This window comes from Phyllopteryx taeniolatus, chromosome 5 (assembly GCF_024500385.1).
Source record: "Phyllopteryx taeniolatus isolate TA_2022b chromosome 5, UOR_Ptae_1.2, whole genome shotgun sequence".
Lineage (NCBI taxonomy): Eukaryota > Metazoa > Chordata > Actinopteri > Syngnathiformes > Syngnathidae > Phyllopteryx > Phyllopteryx taeniolatus.
The window spans coordinates 32,480,117-32,497,079 of record NC_084506.1 but is presented as its reverse complement, the minus strand read 5'-3'; the positions used below and the strand labels follow the sequence as shown (position 1 = coordinate 32,497,079).

At 44.5% G+C, this 16,963-nt stretch overlaps 1 protein-coding gene across 1 annotated transcript in view; it reads right to left on the bottom strand.

Annotated features, from left to right (window-relative positions):
- Positions 1-12,437, bottom strand: part of cdh13 (cadherin 13, H-cadherin (heart)) — a 265,858-nt gene extending 253,421 nt beyond the window's left edge. The window contains exon 1 of the mRNA XM_061775059.1: positions 12,105-12,437. Coding sequence (XP_061631043.1) covers positions 12,105-12,149 — 45 coding nt within the window. The 5' untranslated portion in view covers positions 12,150-12,437. The remainder of the gene's footprint in view (positions 1-12,104) is intronic.
- Positions 12,438-16,963: the final 4,526 nt, after the last annotated feature.

The following is a 16,963-nucleotide window of genomic DNA, read 5'->3' as shown; positions in this document are numbered from 1 at the left end:
GACATTTGGATATGCAGTAAGTCGTACATTGTCTTATCTTGGCAACTGTTTTCTCCGACAGTCCTGCTAGCCTCTTGACTAATGTTACATTCCAACAAGAAAAGAACAGTCCAAACCGCATCCACCGACACATTGAAAGCCTCCTCACATTACAATAAATCATTGGTGCGCAGAAGATGTAAACAATAACCTGTATATATAGTGCACAGAAAATGAAAACATCCATCCATCCATCCATCCATCCATCCATCCATCCATTTTCTACCGCTTATCTGAGGTCGGGTCGCGGGGACAGTAGCTTTAGCAGGGACACCCAGACTTCCCTCTCCCCAGCCACTTCATCCAGCTCTTCCGGGGGGGTCCCAAGGCGTTCCCAGGCCAGCCGAAAGACGTAGTCTCTCCAGCGTGTCCTGGGTCGTCCCCGGGGTCTCCCCCCGGTGGGACGTGGCCAGAACACCTCACCGGGGAGGCGTCCGGGAGGCATCTGACAAGCAACATGGTAGTTATGGTGACAGGCTGGCACACACAAAAAAATACTGTACTTCCAATGAAAAAGTGACGAGTGAAAGTGAAACAAGACAATGTGTTCAAAGAAATGAGGGTGTCTGAATCCATTTTCAAGCTACAGCATTTTTTTTTTTCAAGCGTTAATAACTAGTACTTCCCTGACGCAAGCCCAGGGCTTGACATAACTTTTTTGCTCACCAGCCACAGTTATTAGCCACTCACCATTTTCACTAGCCAAAATGTTGTTGTTGGATAATTATGTTCAATATGAATATAGCTAGTTAAAAAAAGAACTACATTTACAACCCTTTCAAATGGAAACCCCTGTGCACACACAAAACAAGACTGTATACATTTTTAACGTTATCATACATATCAGATTCCTGAGTCTGAACCACCACACAGGGTTCTCTGAGTGTCTTTTAAAAGCGAAAATTGAACAGGATAGAAAAAAAAAGACCTGCATTTTAGCATTGCACTTCAGCTGGGCCATGTCCATACAATCAGTTGAAAGGTCCACATCAAGACATAAATTCTTTTTCAGAAGCTTTCCTGCAACATCCTTTCAAAGTACTTTGCCACTCTTCAAAGAGTTGTTTTGTCTCGGAAAGGCATTTTTTTTTTAATAGCTGAAGTGACAAGGTGCTTAGTTTTGTTGTCAACAATCCCTTCATCAATGACAACAAGCGTGCTGTTGTTTACTGATTCCGACTCGTAAAAGATCCCTTCTGTCTGGTTTGCGTTCATGCAATGCACAATGCTATCGTGGCTCTTTCTTGCTCTGTACAAAAGGGACCAATTGCCACCTGACTCCGTTGAAAAGCAGGCTTTGCAATTACCTACCTGCTCTGCCGAGCCCTCTGGAAAGGTTTGAAAGGAGTCGTGCATTTCTTTGTGGTGGCAGTTTGTTATATTTCTTCATCACAGCAATGCTCTCTTTGCACAGTCAACACGCCGGTTTAATACATGTTGCGTTCGGCAGAAAAATCGAATACTTTTCAGTCCATTCCGTCTGTAAAGCGGGTTTTCACCGACCACTGCTTGAATAAAGACATTTTGAAGCCCGCAAAGTTTGTAGCGAATAGCAATGTCGTCTGTTGTTTGGTGCGTTTCCTGATATTTGCTCGGATTTGGTGCGGGCCAGCAAATCCACTTGAACAAACTTGTCATCACATGCATTTTTGTCTTGCCATTTTTTATTGATCACTGCAAACACACGTTACAGCACATAAATCAAAATAGTGAAGTGTAGCGGACCTCAAATTTAGTTGCTAAAGATTCCTTATTTATTGTCAATGTTAGATGTTAATTATTCCCTCGTTGCAGTAGTAGTATACGTGTTCATCCATGCCGTTTGTTTTATTATTGTTCACTAACTGTTTTTTTTGTTCAAGCGCCGTTGTAGTTAATGAGGTGCCTCATTGTTGCTCATATGTGCTAACTTGTGGCGAGTGTCTCCCATTGCTCCTAGAAATAAAGCTGATCTCAAAAGGCGCAAAGCCTTGGTGCCTTTATTTGGTCTCATGGACATACTCCGCCTTAAAGATACTCATACTATACTACTCCACCTGCCAAATTGGCATGTGAGAGAGTAAGTGTTACCCACCACTGCTGAAAACGACCTGCAAACGGTTAGTTGTCAGGCGTTAACGCAAAGCCCTGTGAGGAAGAAAAAGCCTTGGTAAACTAAATGGTTTCAGGGTTTATTTTATCCATCCATCCATCCATCCATTTTCTGAGCCGCTTCTCCTCACTAGGGTCGCGGGCGTGCTGGAGCCTATCCCAGCTGTCATCGGGCAGGAGGCGGGGTACACCCTCAACTGGTTGCCAGCCAATCGCAGGGCACATAGGAATAAACAACCATTCGCACTCACAGTCATGCCTACGGGCAATTTAGAGTCTCCAATTCATGCATGTTTTTGGGATGTGGGAGGAAACCGGAGTGCCCGGAGAAAACCCACGCAGGCACGGGGAGAACATGCAAACTCCACACAGGCGGGGCCGGGGATTGAACCCGGGTCGTCAGAACTGTGAGGCTGACGCTCTAACCAGTCGGCCACCGTGCCGCCGGGTTTATTTTATTTTATTTAAAATTTTTTTTAATGGACAGAACCATATGCTATAAAACGCTGATTCCTTTGCCTACCCATCGATGAGGCACAAGCTTTGTGTTTGTGATACTGTGAGACAACATTTGTGAATTTTGTCCCAATTCATTGTGATGTAAAGTTGCTACGGTGAAGTTTTAAGGCGTCTTTATACTCCGGCGGTCGCACGGCTGACAATGCCCGCATTGCATCACGTGACCGACCAATTGGTCCACCCGGCCCCTCTGTGTAGCTTGACGCACACACGGCAAAAATTGTTGCTGCACGTCGAACGCCGCGGAGATCATCTCTCGTGATTGGTCCGTTTTAGTCACATGCTGTGATGACGTACTCAGCGTGCCCCTCGGTTCTACATGCCATCCACGCCGCCGCCTTCTCGATCGATTTTGCAGCATAATTAAACGTATCATCTGGTCATCTAGGTCCATTTGTTCTAGCAGAGTTCTAGCATTTGTTGTTGCTTTGTTGTTACTGAAAGGAAAGGAAAAACGGCGACCGGAAATGGCCCAAAAAAATGCATATTAAACTCCACCCTGTGGCGTCCCAGCCAATACCAGCCGCAGCGACACCCACGACTTCGAGGTGAACTGCAGTACATTTTCAAAACTGCGCGCGTGGGTTGCGCTCGAGTATAAAGGCAAACTACGCGCGGGATAGCCGCAGTGACTTCAGCGCGAGTATAACGAAGCCTATAGCCCAACGTTAAATTAAGCTCCTTTTTTTTTTTGTCATCGGCACTTACGTTGGTTTGAAGACTAAAATAAACGCTAAAAACCATCAATGCAAAAGTGAAAGCAACCGTTTACCGTTGTTAGCTGTCTCAGTGTTGCCATAGACTTACTTTATTGTTTCACTCACCCAGTTGACTGAGAGTTGACTTCGCTGAAGCGGCGCGCGGTGCAGGCTGAGGCTCGGAGCGCGTCAGACGCTACACATCGTGAAAGCCTCCTTTACAGAATGTAATCTTATTCCAAGCGACTGATCGTTCATATTTAACAAAATTAAGACACACTTTTGTTCACGCAGCCACCGTTGGGCACAAGCACGTCATCGTGCGCATTCTTCTTCGTTGGTTTACGCCGCTTCTTCATTGTTTTTTGCCACTTTTTCTTCACGGCTGGAGGTCTAGGCATCGAAACTGGGAACCAAAATGTTAAATTTGAACAGTTCCGAGAGAAGCGGGCGGTTAGTCCCGGTTCCAATCGGTTCCAATCGGTTCTCGATTCTCGTTGCCCAACCCTACGCAGGATATTATAGGAGACCTCAATTTACCAAGGCTTGCAGCATGATCGCTGTTTTTTGCTTTTTCTTTGGCTTCTTGTAGTGATCAGAGGCGAAGACGAATACACAAATACCACTACAGTACATCGACAACTTTGCCAAACCTATAAATACGTGCCAGTTATCAAACGCGAATGCTGATAACGATTATTGATTATCTCTTGCTATTATATGCTAACACTGCAGTTCTGCTTATATTATTGGTTTGACAAGATAAGTGCTTAATCTTTGACTAGCTTAGTGAAGGTCATGGGTAGAGTGAATTTGCCATGATGTGATGTCACAATGGAGCAAAATTCAGGAGGGCTTGCACACATTCACATTTTTAGTAATTGGCAGCTTGCAAAAGATTTGACCTGTTACTATGTTTAAGTTCCCACTTGAACCCGTTCCCACTTGGAACTGCTCTAAGTGCTAGAGGACTCTGCATCTTTTTGCACAATTGTCAAAAAAATAAAAATAAATAATGTACCGGCATTACCAGATAACTAGCAACCCTTTACTACTCTTGTCAATGTCTTTCTGTCTCCAAAGTGTTCTCTGCCAATTGACCGTCTGTTGTCGTACTCGGGCGGCTCCAACTACCGGAGACAAATTCCTTGTGTGTTTTTTGGACATACTCGGCAAATAAAGAGGATTCTGATTCTGATTGTGATTCTGATGTGTGTGCTGCTGCTGCTCCATAGAAACAACTATTTGTATACAAGCAAAGAAGAAGTCAATTTTCCATCATGTCATCTTTAGACATTCTGTAACTCACCTTTGCATCGTGCTTTCCTCAATGAAAGGTAAGACTGAAGGTTATCAATTGTTTGTATTACTATTGCCTTGTTCTTATATTTATTGGACTAATGACTTTAAAAATTAAAATTAAAATGTTACTAATAGCATGTAAAGCTAATAAAGATCAAAGAACAAAAATATTGGAGAACATCGTTGCTCACATATTGCACAGACATTGATGTCTAATGTAAAAAATAAATTCACGAATACAAGTCACTAATACATAGACTGTTTTTGGTGGCAGTGAACTGAAAAAGTCTCTATTTTCTCTTTTATTGCCGTCTTACGCTGACATGAAGTGGAAAGAGCTATGCTAATTGAGACCCCCAAGCATATGCACTCATATACTGCTGTGTATGCTCACACTTCAGTCCATTTCCCTGACAGGCAAATTAAAGGGTTTAAATGACTTCAGTGGATCGTCTTGACAGAGGCCATGCAGTCATGTACACACATGGTAATAAACCTACATCAAAAACAGCACACCGTATTTCAAACACTTGAACTGCATATTCGAATGGCACCTATGCTGGTGAAGTCTTGCAAATAATAACTGGCACTTTGTCGCCATCTAGGCAATATCTTTGGTACAGCAGGTAGGAAGAAAAGACAGTTCTAAGAGGTGATGGAGAAAAAGCACATGAGTTGTAAAACCCACGACAACTCAACTCAATTCATAAGCAAGTAGGGTGAGTGTGGGCTGGGGTTGACTAAGATCATTAGAAGGGAAACATGGCTTACTTGGAAACACCGCACAGACAAGCAAGTGGATGAAATGAGTTCTCGGAAGTGATTTCTTGACTACTTAACCTTCATTTCTGTTTAACAACAGAAGAATGTGATTGCTTCACAGGAAACCTTGCTGAACAAAGCGCAGGAGCGAATGCAAAAGTGTGACGGCTTCAAAAGCATTCACATCAGAATCAGATTTGCGCCTGAAAAACAAGGCACATCACAGCTTTGCAGTCAAGGTGATAATGACACATCTAGCTATTATCTCGAGCTTTAAAGATAAGATTTATCATTCTTAGCTACCGCAGGCTTTTCAAATGAAGCCCTGTTTACTTTCTTCGACAAGTCCGAATTTGCACTTGAGATGAACCCTGAATCATCTGATAAATATCAGTCAAAACCATTTGGTACGGGATGGAGGATTAATAGGAGGAACATTGAACAATCACAGAGGATTAGTTGATGACAAATGGCGCACACAGGTCAGCAGGAAAAGTGTACAACTTAGAGAAGGACTATTTGGGATAATGACATTTGGTGAACAAGTGGGTCATCCATCCATCCCTCCATTTTCTGAGCCGCTTCTCTTCACTAGGGTCGCGGGAGTGCTGGAGCCAATCCCAGCTATCATCGGGCAGGTGGCGGGGTAAACCCTGAACTAGTTGCCAGCCAATCGCAGGGCACATAGAAACAAACAACCATTCGCACTCACGTTCACGCCTACGGGCAATTTAGAGTCTCCAATTCACGCAGGTTTTGGGGATGTGGGAGGAAACCGGAATGCCCGGGTGTGTTTGTGTCGAGGTTTACGTGCATTCGGATTTTGATTGACCTTCCACGAGGCCACCGTTAATGTTGGACTGTGAACGCAGGTGTCACCAACAGTAGGAAAAAAGGACACGGCACAGTGGGAGAATTGAACGGCTGCTGTTAAATCTATTGAGCAGAGAAAACAGAAGTCTCGGAATAAAAATTTCATCACATCACATCAAACTCAATGCCAAAAAACGTGTCACAAGCAATTATGGATTATAGCCATATTGCAAGCAGTATTGGGAACCCGTCAGCAGTGGGAATCGACTGAAGCTATTCAAAAATGGGCAAATTCTGGCTATGTTCATTTTTTATTTTTTTTTTACGGTATGGTTTTGGCAGTGGGCAAATAAATGTGTTTGAAATATTACATGTTAATGCTCGACGGTGACATAATATACTGCCAGTGAGACGGACCTCAACAAGCTCGCTTTCTAAAAGCCCAACGTGGTTCATTCATTGCAGGCACTTTTGAAAAAAAGAGCCCACAAATATTCTTACCTATGAAAGGTTCTTCCCAGTTCGGAATTCCCTTGTTGGGATTGTACGACGTGTGCAACCGTACGCAGCCCAACAAGCAAGCAAGCATCTTTGTTATTTTGGTTTCCGACCGTACCGTCTCGAAACAGAGAATGCGCCTCCACTAGCTTAGCTATATGGAATTTGTAGAAACTTTGCCCTCGCTAGTTTAGCGTCACCACAGGCACACGGCAAAAATGGGGCGTTTCGTATCTACGATGTCTATGATCAATGCACTTGACTTGCGAAAGGTTTTTCCACGTTCTGCTTTTATGGCGCATCGTCGCTAACTTTAGAAGGTCTTAAAAGTAACGAGCTCATTTTGAAAATGTAAGGAGTCGAAAGTGCAGATACTTGTGTTTCAAAAAAAATGACGGCATAAAAGTAAGAAAGTCACCGGAAAATAAATCAATCAATCAATACTCAAGTACAGATACCTGAAAAATCTACTTAAGTACAGTACCAGTCCTTTGTTACTTCCCACCTCTGATGCACGGTCAGAGCTGTGTGTATATCTACGCACGTCCCCACGCATATGTCCAATTTGATAGATACCGTTCTTTGCGTGGAATTGTCCTGACGCACGCTTTATGCACACTTCTGGGTGCGCAACCGTCGATAAATGAGGGCCCAGGAGAGGTGCTGCTGAACACATTTGTGTTCTGAAGAAGAACAACATCAGCTTTGGAAAGTGGCACACCATCCCCAGGCAGCATTACAACGCTCAGTCCAAAACACCAGTTCAAATCATTGAACTTGCATGATACGTTTAATAAATCATTAATTTCCCCCAAAGAAAATCAAGGGAATGATGTCCCTTATTATGTCCAACTACTTTAGCTATCCGTGTGCCAATTTTCATATCAGAGATGTCAACGCATGCAAGAAAATACCAATAAATGATCCATCACATACAGTTCATTGGACTTTTTAAATCTTCAACATTGCAGTCTGTAGTGGGAAAACCAAAAAAAGGGCATCTGTCTCATGAGAAACACATTCATCCCACCAGCAATGGAAAGGGCATCATGTACCTTGCTACTATCATCTGGAAAACAATTCTTCTGAAAGAAATGGAAACCGTGTAATGCAAGGCCTTTTACACGACTTGTCCAAATGTGTCGCTGGCAGCTTTACGCGCACACAACATGGCGTAGAGTCATCACAATCGCGGTGAAAATAAGCATGCCTCCTTACGCAGGGTGTTTGTCACAGGTGGCTGGTGGAGACAAAGTGTGGACGGCGAAAGGGTGTGAGGTAAGAATCTCTGTCTAATGCACAATTTTCACAGGGCTACTTTTCTTCTTTTTTAACTTTGGCTTCTACAGTGTGCTCGTTCATGTGCTTGTCTGACAACCAAATTGACAAGAGGACAATGACCTGAGATGAAAGCGTGATCAACCGGCGCAACAGCGCGCCATTTCACTGCTTTTTCCTTCACACATGAATTTCAAATCCTTCATGTCCACTCCTAGCTACTCGCAAATAAGCCATTTATCCACCCAGGGTTCACGCTGTTATTTTTTCCCCTCTCACTCGGCTTGTTTTACGATGTCAACGCGCAATGTCCGTTGGCGTTTTGCATAATTAGGCCACTTAGAACGTATGCGGGCAGATTCTAATGGAACGCTGAGGGGACATATTTACTTTAATGACTACTCTTCACTCGCTCCCTCTCTCCGGTGATGGGGGTAGCATGGTCAAAGGGTACAAGATGGAAGAAGAGTCATCGTTTTCCCCTCAAAAGGTCACACCCTCCCGCGGCGGCGTTAAGAAAGCGTTTGACCTTATAGCATATCACAGCCTCCTGATGCTCAAAGATGCTCGCAAGGGAACCTGCAGGTCAACAACGGCCAAGTTTTAGCTCTCCCGTCAAAAAGAGGAAAAACATGTACTGTACATGCTAGGACACGAGTACCGAAGAAGGAATTTGTGCACCGCTTAGCTGTGTTGATGTATTTCTTTTACAGAAAACATTTGGACATTGAAAAACACGTATTAGTGAGACAGAACGAGTACGTAATATTATGCAAAGGGAAATTCAGTCTCAATTAGTTGATGATATTAAGAACAAAATGTTGCCATCTCGGGAAGTTGACCTGGATCCAGGCAGATCTCCGTCATGGCCTAATTCTTCCAGCTCACGTCTTTGGATCAATCCAACACTTGATTTACTTTTATTCTATGAAACATTCATGTTTTTATTGTTGGGTTAAATACCGACAGCCCTTCCTTAGCAAAAGTCACCCATGCTCAGCACATAATACAAAAATACAAAAATAATAATACAAATCCTCGTAGTCGAATTGTGCCACGTCTATCTCGTTTGTTAACGGTTGTGAACAATTCAACATACGTACATATATTCTCCATGCATTATAGAATTTTGCTCACAAAACCGTCTAGGGTAACGCACAGTACTGTATATCCAGTTTGTGGAGAAGCAAGTAGGAAGGATGAAAGAACTCACGCTGCCATAATAACTGGCATTTCTCATTAGCATTATCATTAGCCTTTGTAGCTCATCATACTGTTCCTGTGTAACCAGTCTCCAGTAAAGAAAAAAAAAAGCACAGGCAGATGGCAGGTCTGGAAGGACACGGATCGCACACACGAGCATCCTTGGGAGGAATAATCTGCCAGAGGTCGTGAAAAAAAAGGATTCATTGTGCTCTGTCGCGATTATGGATAAAGTTCAGGAAAGCAGAAGGTGCCCATATTGGCATAACATCCCTCTTTGTCGTTTGATAAGACTGGACTGTAGTTTGGGACTTCAGATAGAAGTCCAAATGACAAAGTAAGCATTGAACGCAACTCGCGACACTCTCATCGCCGCACTTGTTTCTGCTGATGCGGATAGGCTAACGTCTTTTTTTGACACTGCAACATCTGCGAACAGACTCTCCGGCTGAATTTACACAGTTCAACTTCTCTGCACTTGTATGTTCGTACATATGTTCAAGTGCCCCGTATCCAATAGCGCTGTGTTTACCGAACACCTGAAATGCGCACACAGCGCGTAACGTTGACATTTCTCCACTGGCTGCCGTCGGCAATCATTTTCCCCTTATTTAATGGTCTATACACCTTTGATTCGGGTGTGTTATTCGGGTAGACGGATGCGTATATATCATCGACCATCGGGCTCCCGTCGGTATCGCCGATCTGTCCATTGACAACGCAGTCGCATTGGCAGCCGTCCATTTCATCCTTTGGTCGAATCACATCAGCAAATATTGGACTTGTATCACTTGAACCGTGCAGTGAATATTCAGCAGACCAAATGAGATACCAGAAGGAAGAGGGTGTTTTTCAGTATGCAGTATCGTATGTTTGTGTAAGTGTAGAGTACATCTGTCGCCTGCTAAGTGAGTGAGATGAACTGTTTTTTTCCAATGATTCTTTTCCCCATCACATTGGGCATTCCCCCCCACCCCCCCCCCCCCCCCCCCCCCACCTTCGCTGCGCATGCGGGACCTTCAACAGTCCATTGTGCAGAATGCCGACAATGTCCAAATCTTCCAATGCCCAAGTGCGAGCCAAGGAGTTCAACTGTGATGAAAACTCCTAAAGCCTCAAAGATAGGAAAGTGCGTGAGATTGACAGAGAAGGAAGAAGGAATTTGAATGGCAATTAGGCTCGGGAGGGGATAAAAGAAAGGTGGGAAAGATTCTCCCACCTGCAGCTGTGCTGAGCTTTTTCCCAAACGGTGCTCAAGTTTGGATTTGTAGTCGAGGAGAAGACGATATGTACATATTGTATCTTATTGTGAAGCACGATTATACAAGGAGCGCTTCTATAAATAATCTCCTTCGATCCGGTTTTGACGAGCCAGTATTAATATGGCACGTGAACGAGGAAGACTTTTGGTGCGCAATCTCGGCGCAGTCAAGTAGGAGAGCCTTTGGATGCGTTTTGTCAAGAGTGATCATTTTTGCACTGGCAAACATATCAACATGTGCATCGTGGTTCTCCGCCTCGATTGTGTCGATGACTTTACACGCAAATTATGCCGATTAACGAAGGAGCTTCAAGTTTCTATTCAGACTCTTGAGCCATAAAATGAAGTGCAACATTCTAGTGAGACAATGTTAAACAGCTGTCTTAAAAATCTATACCACTTGGTGCTTGGATTTGGTGCTTTTTTTTTGTTTATTGATTTAAGATTTTTAGATTGTACAGTATGCACATGACATACTATTTTGGATCATATTCACTTTTTGAGGAGGAGTGGATTAGAGGTACGTTCCACTCGATGTTTCATGTGTTAAGAATAAAGAGAATCCAGCTCAGTTTTGATTGATACAAATATTTGCACTGAGTTGGTCACTCGGCAAAATATTAGTCACCTCTCAGTAAGACGCAGTATTTTCTTTGCAACGATTCAAATTTCTTCATGGCAAGTTTTGAGCACAAATATGTTCAGTTATATTTTGTGTATAAAAGTTATTATCGAGCAAAAGACAAAACGTTTGAGCGAACTATCCTAAATGCTGGCACAATAGACAAAAGAGTGCATTTTTTACATTTTTGATATTGCACTTTTATTGTGTCCATGGAGTCCAGGTGTTTCGATTCACAGGAGCATGTCAATTGTTTTATTGAGCTCCATAGAGTACGCTAAACTATTAGCAAGGACGTCCAAAAGTCAGGGAAAACCTCAGAATTGAACTTTGACCCATGCGAGTCTGAACGTCGATCTGTTTTTCACTCCCCTCACATTAAAAGATGTCTCCCCCCCCCCCCCCCCCCCCCCCAGAGACAACTGGATGGCGTCACTTTTTATTTTGCCTTTTTTTGACTATAATAACATCATCTCAAACAGGGGACTGGCTCCATCACAGTGGGAAAGTTAGTCGTTATTCAGCATCCTGAGAGACTTCTTTCTGTAAGGAGCAAATGAAATAGAGCAGCCAAGCTGTAACTCCCTCTTACTTTCAGCTTCTTTTGACAGCCCCCGCCGCCTCACTCACTTGGTCCTTCTCTTTCCTCTTTACCAGAAAGAGAGAGAGATGGGGTGGTGGGTGGTAAGGGGGGGCAAAGAAACGTTCAAGTTGGTGTCTGAGTGGAATATAGATGTGACTGGGGGACAAGGGCTACGGCGCAATGAGCTGCACGCGCTCACCCTAATGATCCCTCCTCATCTGTCTTCTTGCTTTGATTGTCATGCAGAAGAGCTAAACGACTCGTGTCATGCAGATAAGCCTTTCGCCTGCTGGGACCGTGAGAACTTGCGAGAGCGGCAAGGTGCACGAGTCCACGGTGCACAATGCGCTTTCTTCGTCGCACGTTCGGAACAAACTTGGAAGCCGCCGTGAACTGAAGACACACGCGCACGTGACACGCGCTTCTCATTCTTACCTGGTGGACGAGGAAAAGCAAGAAAATGCGGACTCCGGTCTCCATCGCGTTGGGTGCAAATTTCTGGCGGTGTGGAACGGACACGGGCTCAGGACAGGGCGACAGAGGCAGCCTGCGCTCTGCTCATAATTCCGCCGTTCGAGAGACGCGACCAGTTCCGCCGTGCGCGCCTCCAGCTGCCAACTTGGCCCCGATAAACTGCTGCTGCACTGACACCGGCGCAGCGATTGATAGTTGAGGCAGACCACCGCCGACGCGGATTTATGGAGGAGGGGGGGCGAGGAGGAGGCGGAGTGATGGAGGAGGAGTCGGGAGTCTGAAGGTGCACGAGAGCGGACTCTTCTCCACGAAGCTCGACGTCACACGATTTGGTTGCTGGAATTTGCCCATCACAGCAGCTCCGTTAAGTAGCATCATGTCGCATCATTTCACCCGAGCAGACAGCTTTCGCTCGCATGTTAAGTGAGTGAGGGAGGGAGGGAGGGAGGGAGGGAGGGCCCATCTTGTTTGGTGTGTGTGTGTGTGATATTAGTGAAGGAAGGGCCACCCGCTGGGGGGGGAGGGGGGCAACCTCAGGGTAACAATTTGGCACGACAGGAGAAGAATTCAGTTATTCAGAATTCAATATCGATTACATTTTACCATTCGATGAGTCGCTGGATATTCAGATCATCTTGTGATGGTGGCATACTGTATTACTATAAAGGGCTACAAACCGGTGCAGTAACTTTTTGTCTTTAAAAAAAAAAAAAAAAAAGAAAGAAAAAAGAACCCATGTGTGAATTAACACCAGGACAGCGGAAGGCACGTGTCAAATTCAAAGCCAGGGGGCCAGATGCACACTGACAAATCTTTATTTCTTTTTTTTTGCGGCGCCCACTAAAAATAATTAAATGTTTTCATGTTTTTAGTATTTCCATAAATTGTCTCTATTTTCCATGACTTCTGAGTTCAGATTCAACAATGAAATCCAGGGGCAATTGTGTATAATGTAACATTATGATTGTGATTATACATTTATATGATTTTCACACCCGCGATCCTGAACAGGATATGACGTATTGACGATGGATGGATGGATGGATTTTCACAGTCTTAATGAGCCTCTGAGGGAAAGCATAACTGTGGTGATAATGAGTTTGAATCCAGAATCCAATTCAGACTCCTCACCTCCAGCTTTTTTTTTTTTTTTTTTTCCTTCAGCAATTCAAGTTTACAGAAACTTAATTAATGTTCAGATATCTTATTGGCTGTCTTTAGTTTAACGTGACAATCCCGCAGTCTGCGGCTCGTCCGAACTTGGTGTTGCCATCGGAAATATGAAACAAGTTTAACATTTACGATTGTCGACCCTGTTTTGTGAGTAGATCGAGGAGGGGGGGGGGAATAAAAACTGCACACACCCCACTCCACAGGATAATCACTCAGGATACTCCTTCAGGGACATCCGAGAATAGGACCTTTGCTGACTTTGATCGCAAGTGTTGGGAAAATCCTTCAACTTGACCCGATTGTCAGTATGTATTTTATCCAGTTGAAGAGAATAAGAAACAAGACACTCTTGAGATCAATATATTATGGATGCAAACAGATACAGTTATAAGCAGAGGTGGATAGGATCGCCCTACATTTACTCTGTTACATTTACTCAAGTAGCATTTTGGATAGATTGTACTTGTCGGAGTAGTTTTAATGAATCACACTTTTGACTTTTACTTGAGTATTGATGTTAAGAAGAAACGATACTTTTACTCCGTTACAATGATCTACATGCCACTCGCTGCCTTTTTTTTTAATCAAGTATTGCGTGCGTGATCTCGTCTTCAAATGATTTCAATCCACACTCGAGAAGACACCTTGCGGTACAGAACATGCAGATGTTTTCATTCGCTCTGTTTTATGGTCAAGTAACTGTAAAACACGCATCTTTGGGGTGCGTTCTGTAATCGCTGTCTCTCTCGCTCGCCCAGACACGCGCACACATGCACACGCACGCACACACTATCAATAAGTCTGGACAACAAACAGCTTCTTCATTCAGTGAATAAAGCGACAAATGTTTCTGTAAGGCATGCATGTGTTTTAGGGCACTTAAGAAATGAAACGGAGGCAGCCAGGCAGGTGTGCGTGTGGGCTCCCATTTTGAGTTTCATTGTGATTGGTTACTCCTGACCACAGCCGCATGCCAGGAAAAAGAGGGAGTGCTCCAACCAGATTTATTGGATTACTATTATTATATGGACACTTTGAACACTTGCAATTGCTCCAATTAGGAACAAGGAAGGAATCACCTGATTCACCATGCACATGCTTCGTTTAGTCCTGAATACACATGTGAAGAAGTAGTGGCATAAAGCCGACACAGCCAAATTTGTGAGGGGAAACATAATATTGAGGTAAGAAATGTTTATTTTTTATTTTTCCCTAATTATTTTTGTGATTACATAGCTTGCTTTATAGTTAAACTCATCAAACATATATCATGTTTATTACATGACTGTTTGGTGCTGTTTAGCTACTTTTCATTCAAATTGTGATGTTTTAGCTGTTAGCTGTAAGCCAAGCTAGGTCATTGCTAATGCACTCAGGTACAGTTGTAACAAACTTGCCTGGGGTACGTTGTAATGTTTACAAAATGTTCATTAAATGTTCCAACTTACCACCAGCTAAATTTGACTGAATGCATGAGTACGTGATGATTTTTATTTTAAAAAATAATAAAAAACTTATTTATTATTTTAAAAAATAATAAAAAACTCTTCATGAAGGCCACAAGCTCCCTTACTGGTCAAGCTTCTGCTCTAATGACCGAATAAAGGCTTCTTTATACTCGCGCGGGCGGTGGCCGCGCTGACGTCACTGCGACTATCCCGCGCGCCGTTGGCCTTTATACTCGAGAGCAACCCACGCGCACTTGAAAAGGTGCTGCAGTTCTCCTCTAAGTCAGGAGTGTCGCTACGGCTGGTGTTTGCTAGGAGAGCACAGGGTGGAATTTCCTCTGCATTTTATGGCCAATTCCGGTAGCCGTTTTTACTCTTCGGAACAAGGAACAAAGCAACAGCAATGGCGACCGTGGAACAGTGCCTACTAGAACAAATGGATCATTTAATTATATTGCAAAATCGAACAAGAAGGCGGCGGCGTAGGTGTTCTGTATTTTAAAGACGGCGGTATTGAAGAACCAAGGGGAAAACTGTGTACGTCATCACAGCATGTGACTCAAACAGACCAATCACGAGAGATGATCTCCGCGGCATTCTACCTGCGGCGACAATTTGTGCCAACTGCGCATCAAGTGCAGCATAGGGGCCGCGCGGCCCAATGCGTCGGTCACGTGATGCAATGCGGGCGCTGTCGGCAAAAATTGTTGCTGCGCGTAGAACGTCGCAGAGATCATCTCTTGTGACTGGTCCATTTTAGTCACATGCTGTGATGTACACAGCGTGCCCCTCGGTTCTACATACCATCTACGCCGCCACCTTCTCGATCGATTTTGCAGCATAATTAAACGTATCATCTGGTCATCTAGGCCCATTTGTTCTAGCAGACACTGTTCCACGGTCGCCATTGTTGTTGCTTTGTTCCTTGTTACTGAAAGGAAATGGCCCAAAAAATGCAGAGGAAACTCCAATCTGCGGTGTCCGAGCCAATACCAGCCGTAGCGACACCCCCGACTTGGAGGTGAACCGCAGTAGATTTTCAAAACGGTATAAAGGCAAACTACGCACGGGATAGCCGCAGTGACGTCAGCACGGTCGCAGCCCGTGTGAGTATAAAGAAGCCTTTAGTGACTGACCTGTCAACATGGCACCAGAAGTAGAGCAGGAGATGAGGCCTGACAAGGTGAAATGGAAAAAAGCTTGCCCCCCAAAAACGTTGATTGTTGTAGCTAGTGCACAGAGACACCTTTTGTGCAGTTTTATTATCATATGTTGTTTATAAATATTTAGAAATGAGTGTAGTTCATCTCTTTAGTCATTGTTATGGCTTTCATTTAATAATGTTACATTAAACTCCGAGGTCTGTTACGACTGACCCGAACTGACCAGACTTTCCTCGCCCCAGGCCAGCCGAGAGATGTAGTCTCTCCAGCGTGTCCTGGTCGACCCCGGTGGAACTTCCCGGAACACCTCACCAGGGAGGCGTCCGGGAGGCATCCTAAACAGATGCCCCAGCCACCTCATCTGGTTCCTCTCGATGTGGAGGAGCAGCGGCTCTAATCTGAGATCCTCCCGGATGACCGAGCTTCTCACCCTATCTCTAAGTGAGAGCCCGGACACCCTGCGGAGGAAACTAATTTCGGCCACTTGTTCTTTCGGTCACGACCCACAGCTTGTAACCATAGGTGAGGATAGGAACGTAGATCGACCGGTAAATCGAGAGCCTCGCCTTTCGGCTTAGCTCCTTCTTTGCCACAATGGACCGATACAAAGTCTGCATCACTGCAGACGCTGCACCGATCCGCCTGTCGATCTTCCCTCACTCGTGAACAAGACCCCAAGATACTTTAACTCCTCCACCTGGGGCAGGATCTCATCCTCGACCCCGAGAGGGCAAGCCACCCTTTTCCGACTGAGGACCATGGTCTCAGATTTGGAAGTGCTGATTCTCATCCCAGCCGCTTCACACTCGGCTGCGAACCGCTCCAGTGAGAATTGGAGATCACGGCTTGATGAAGCTAACAGAAACACATCATCTGCAAAAAGCAGGGGGACAATTCTGAGGCCACCAAACTGGACCCCCTCGACACCTCGGCTGCGCCTTGAAATTCTGTCCATAAAAGTTATGAACAGAATCTTTGACAAAGGGCAGCCTTGGCGGAGTCCAACCCTCACCGGAAACGAGTCCGACTTACTGCC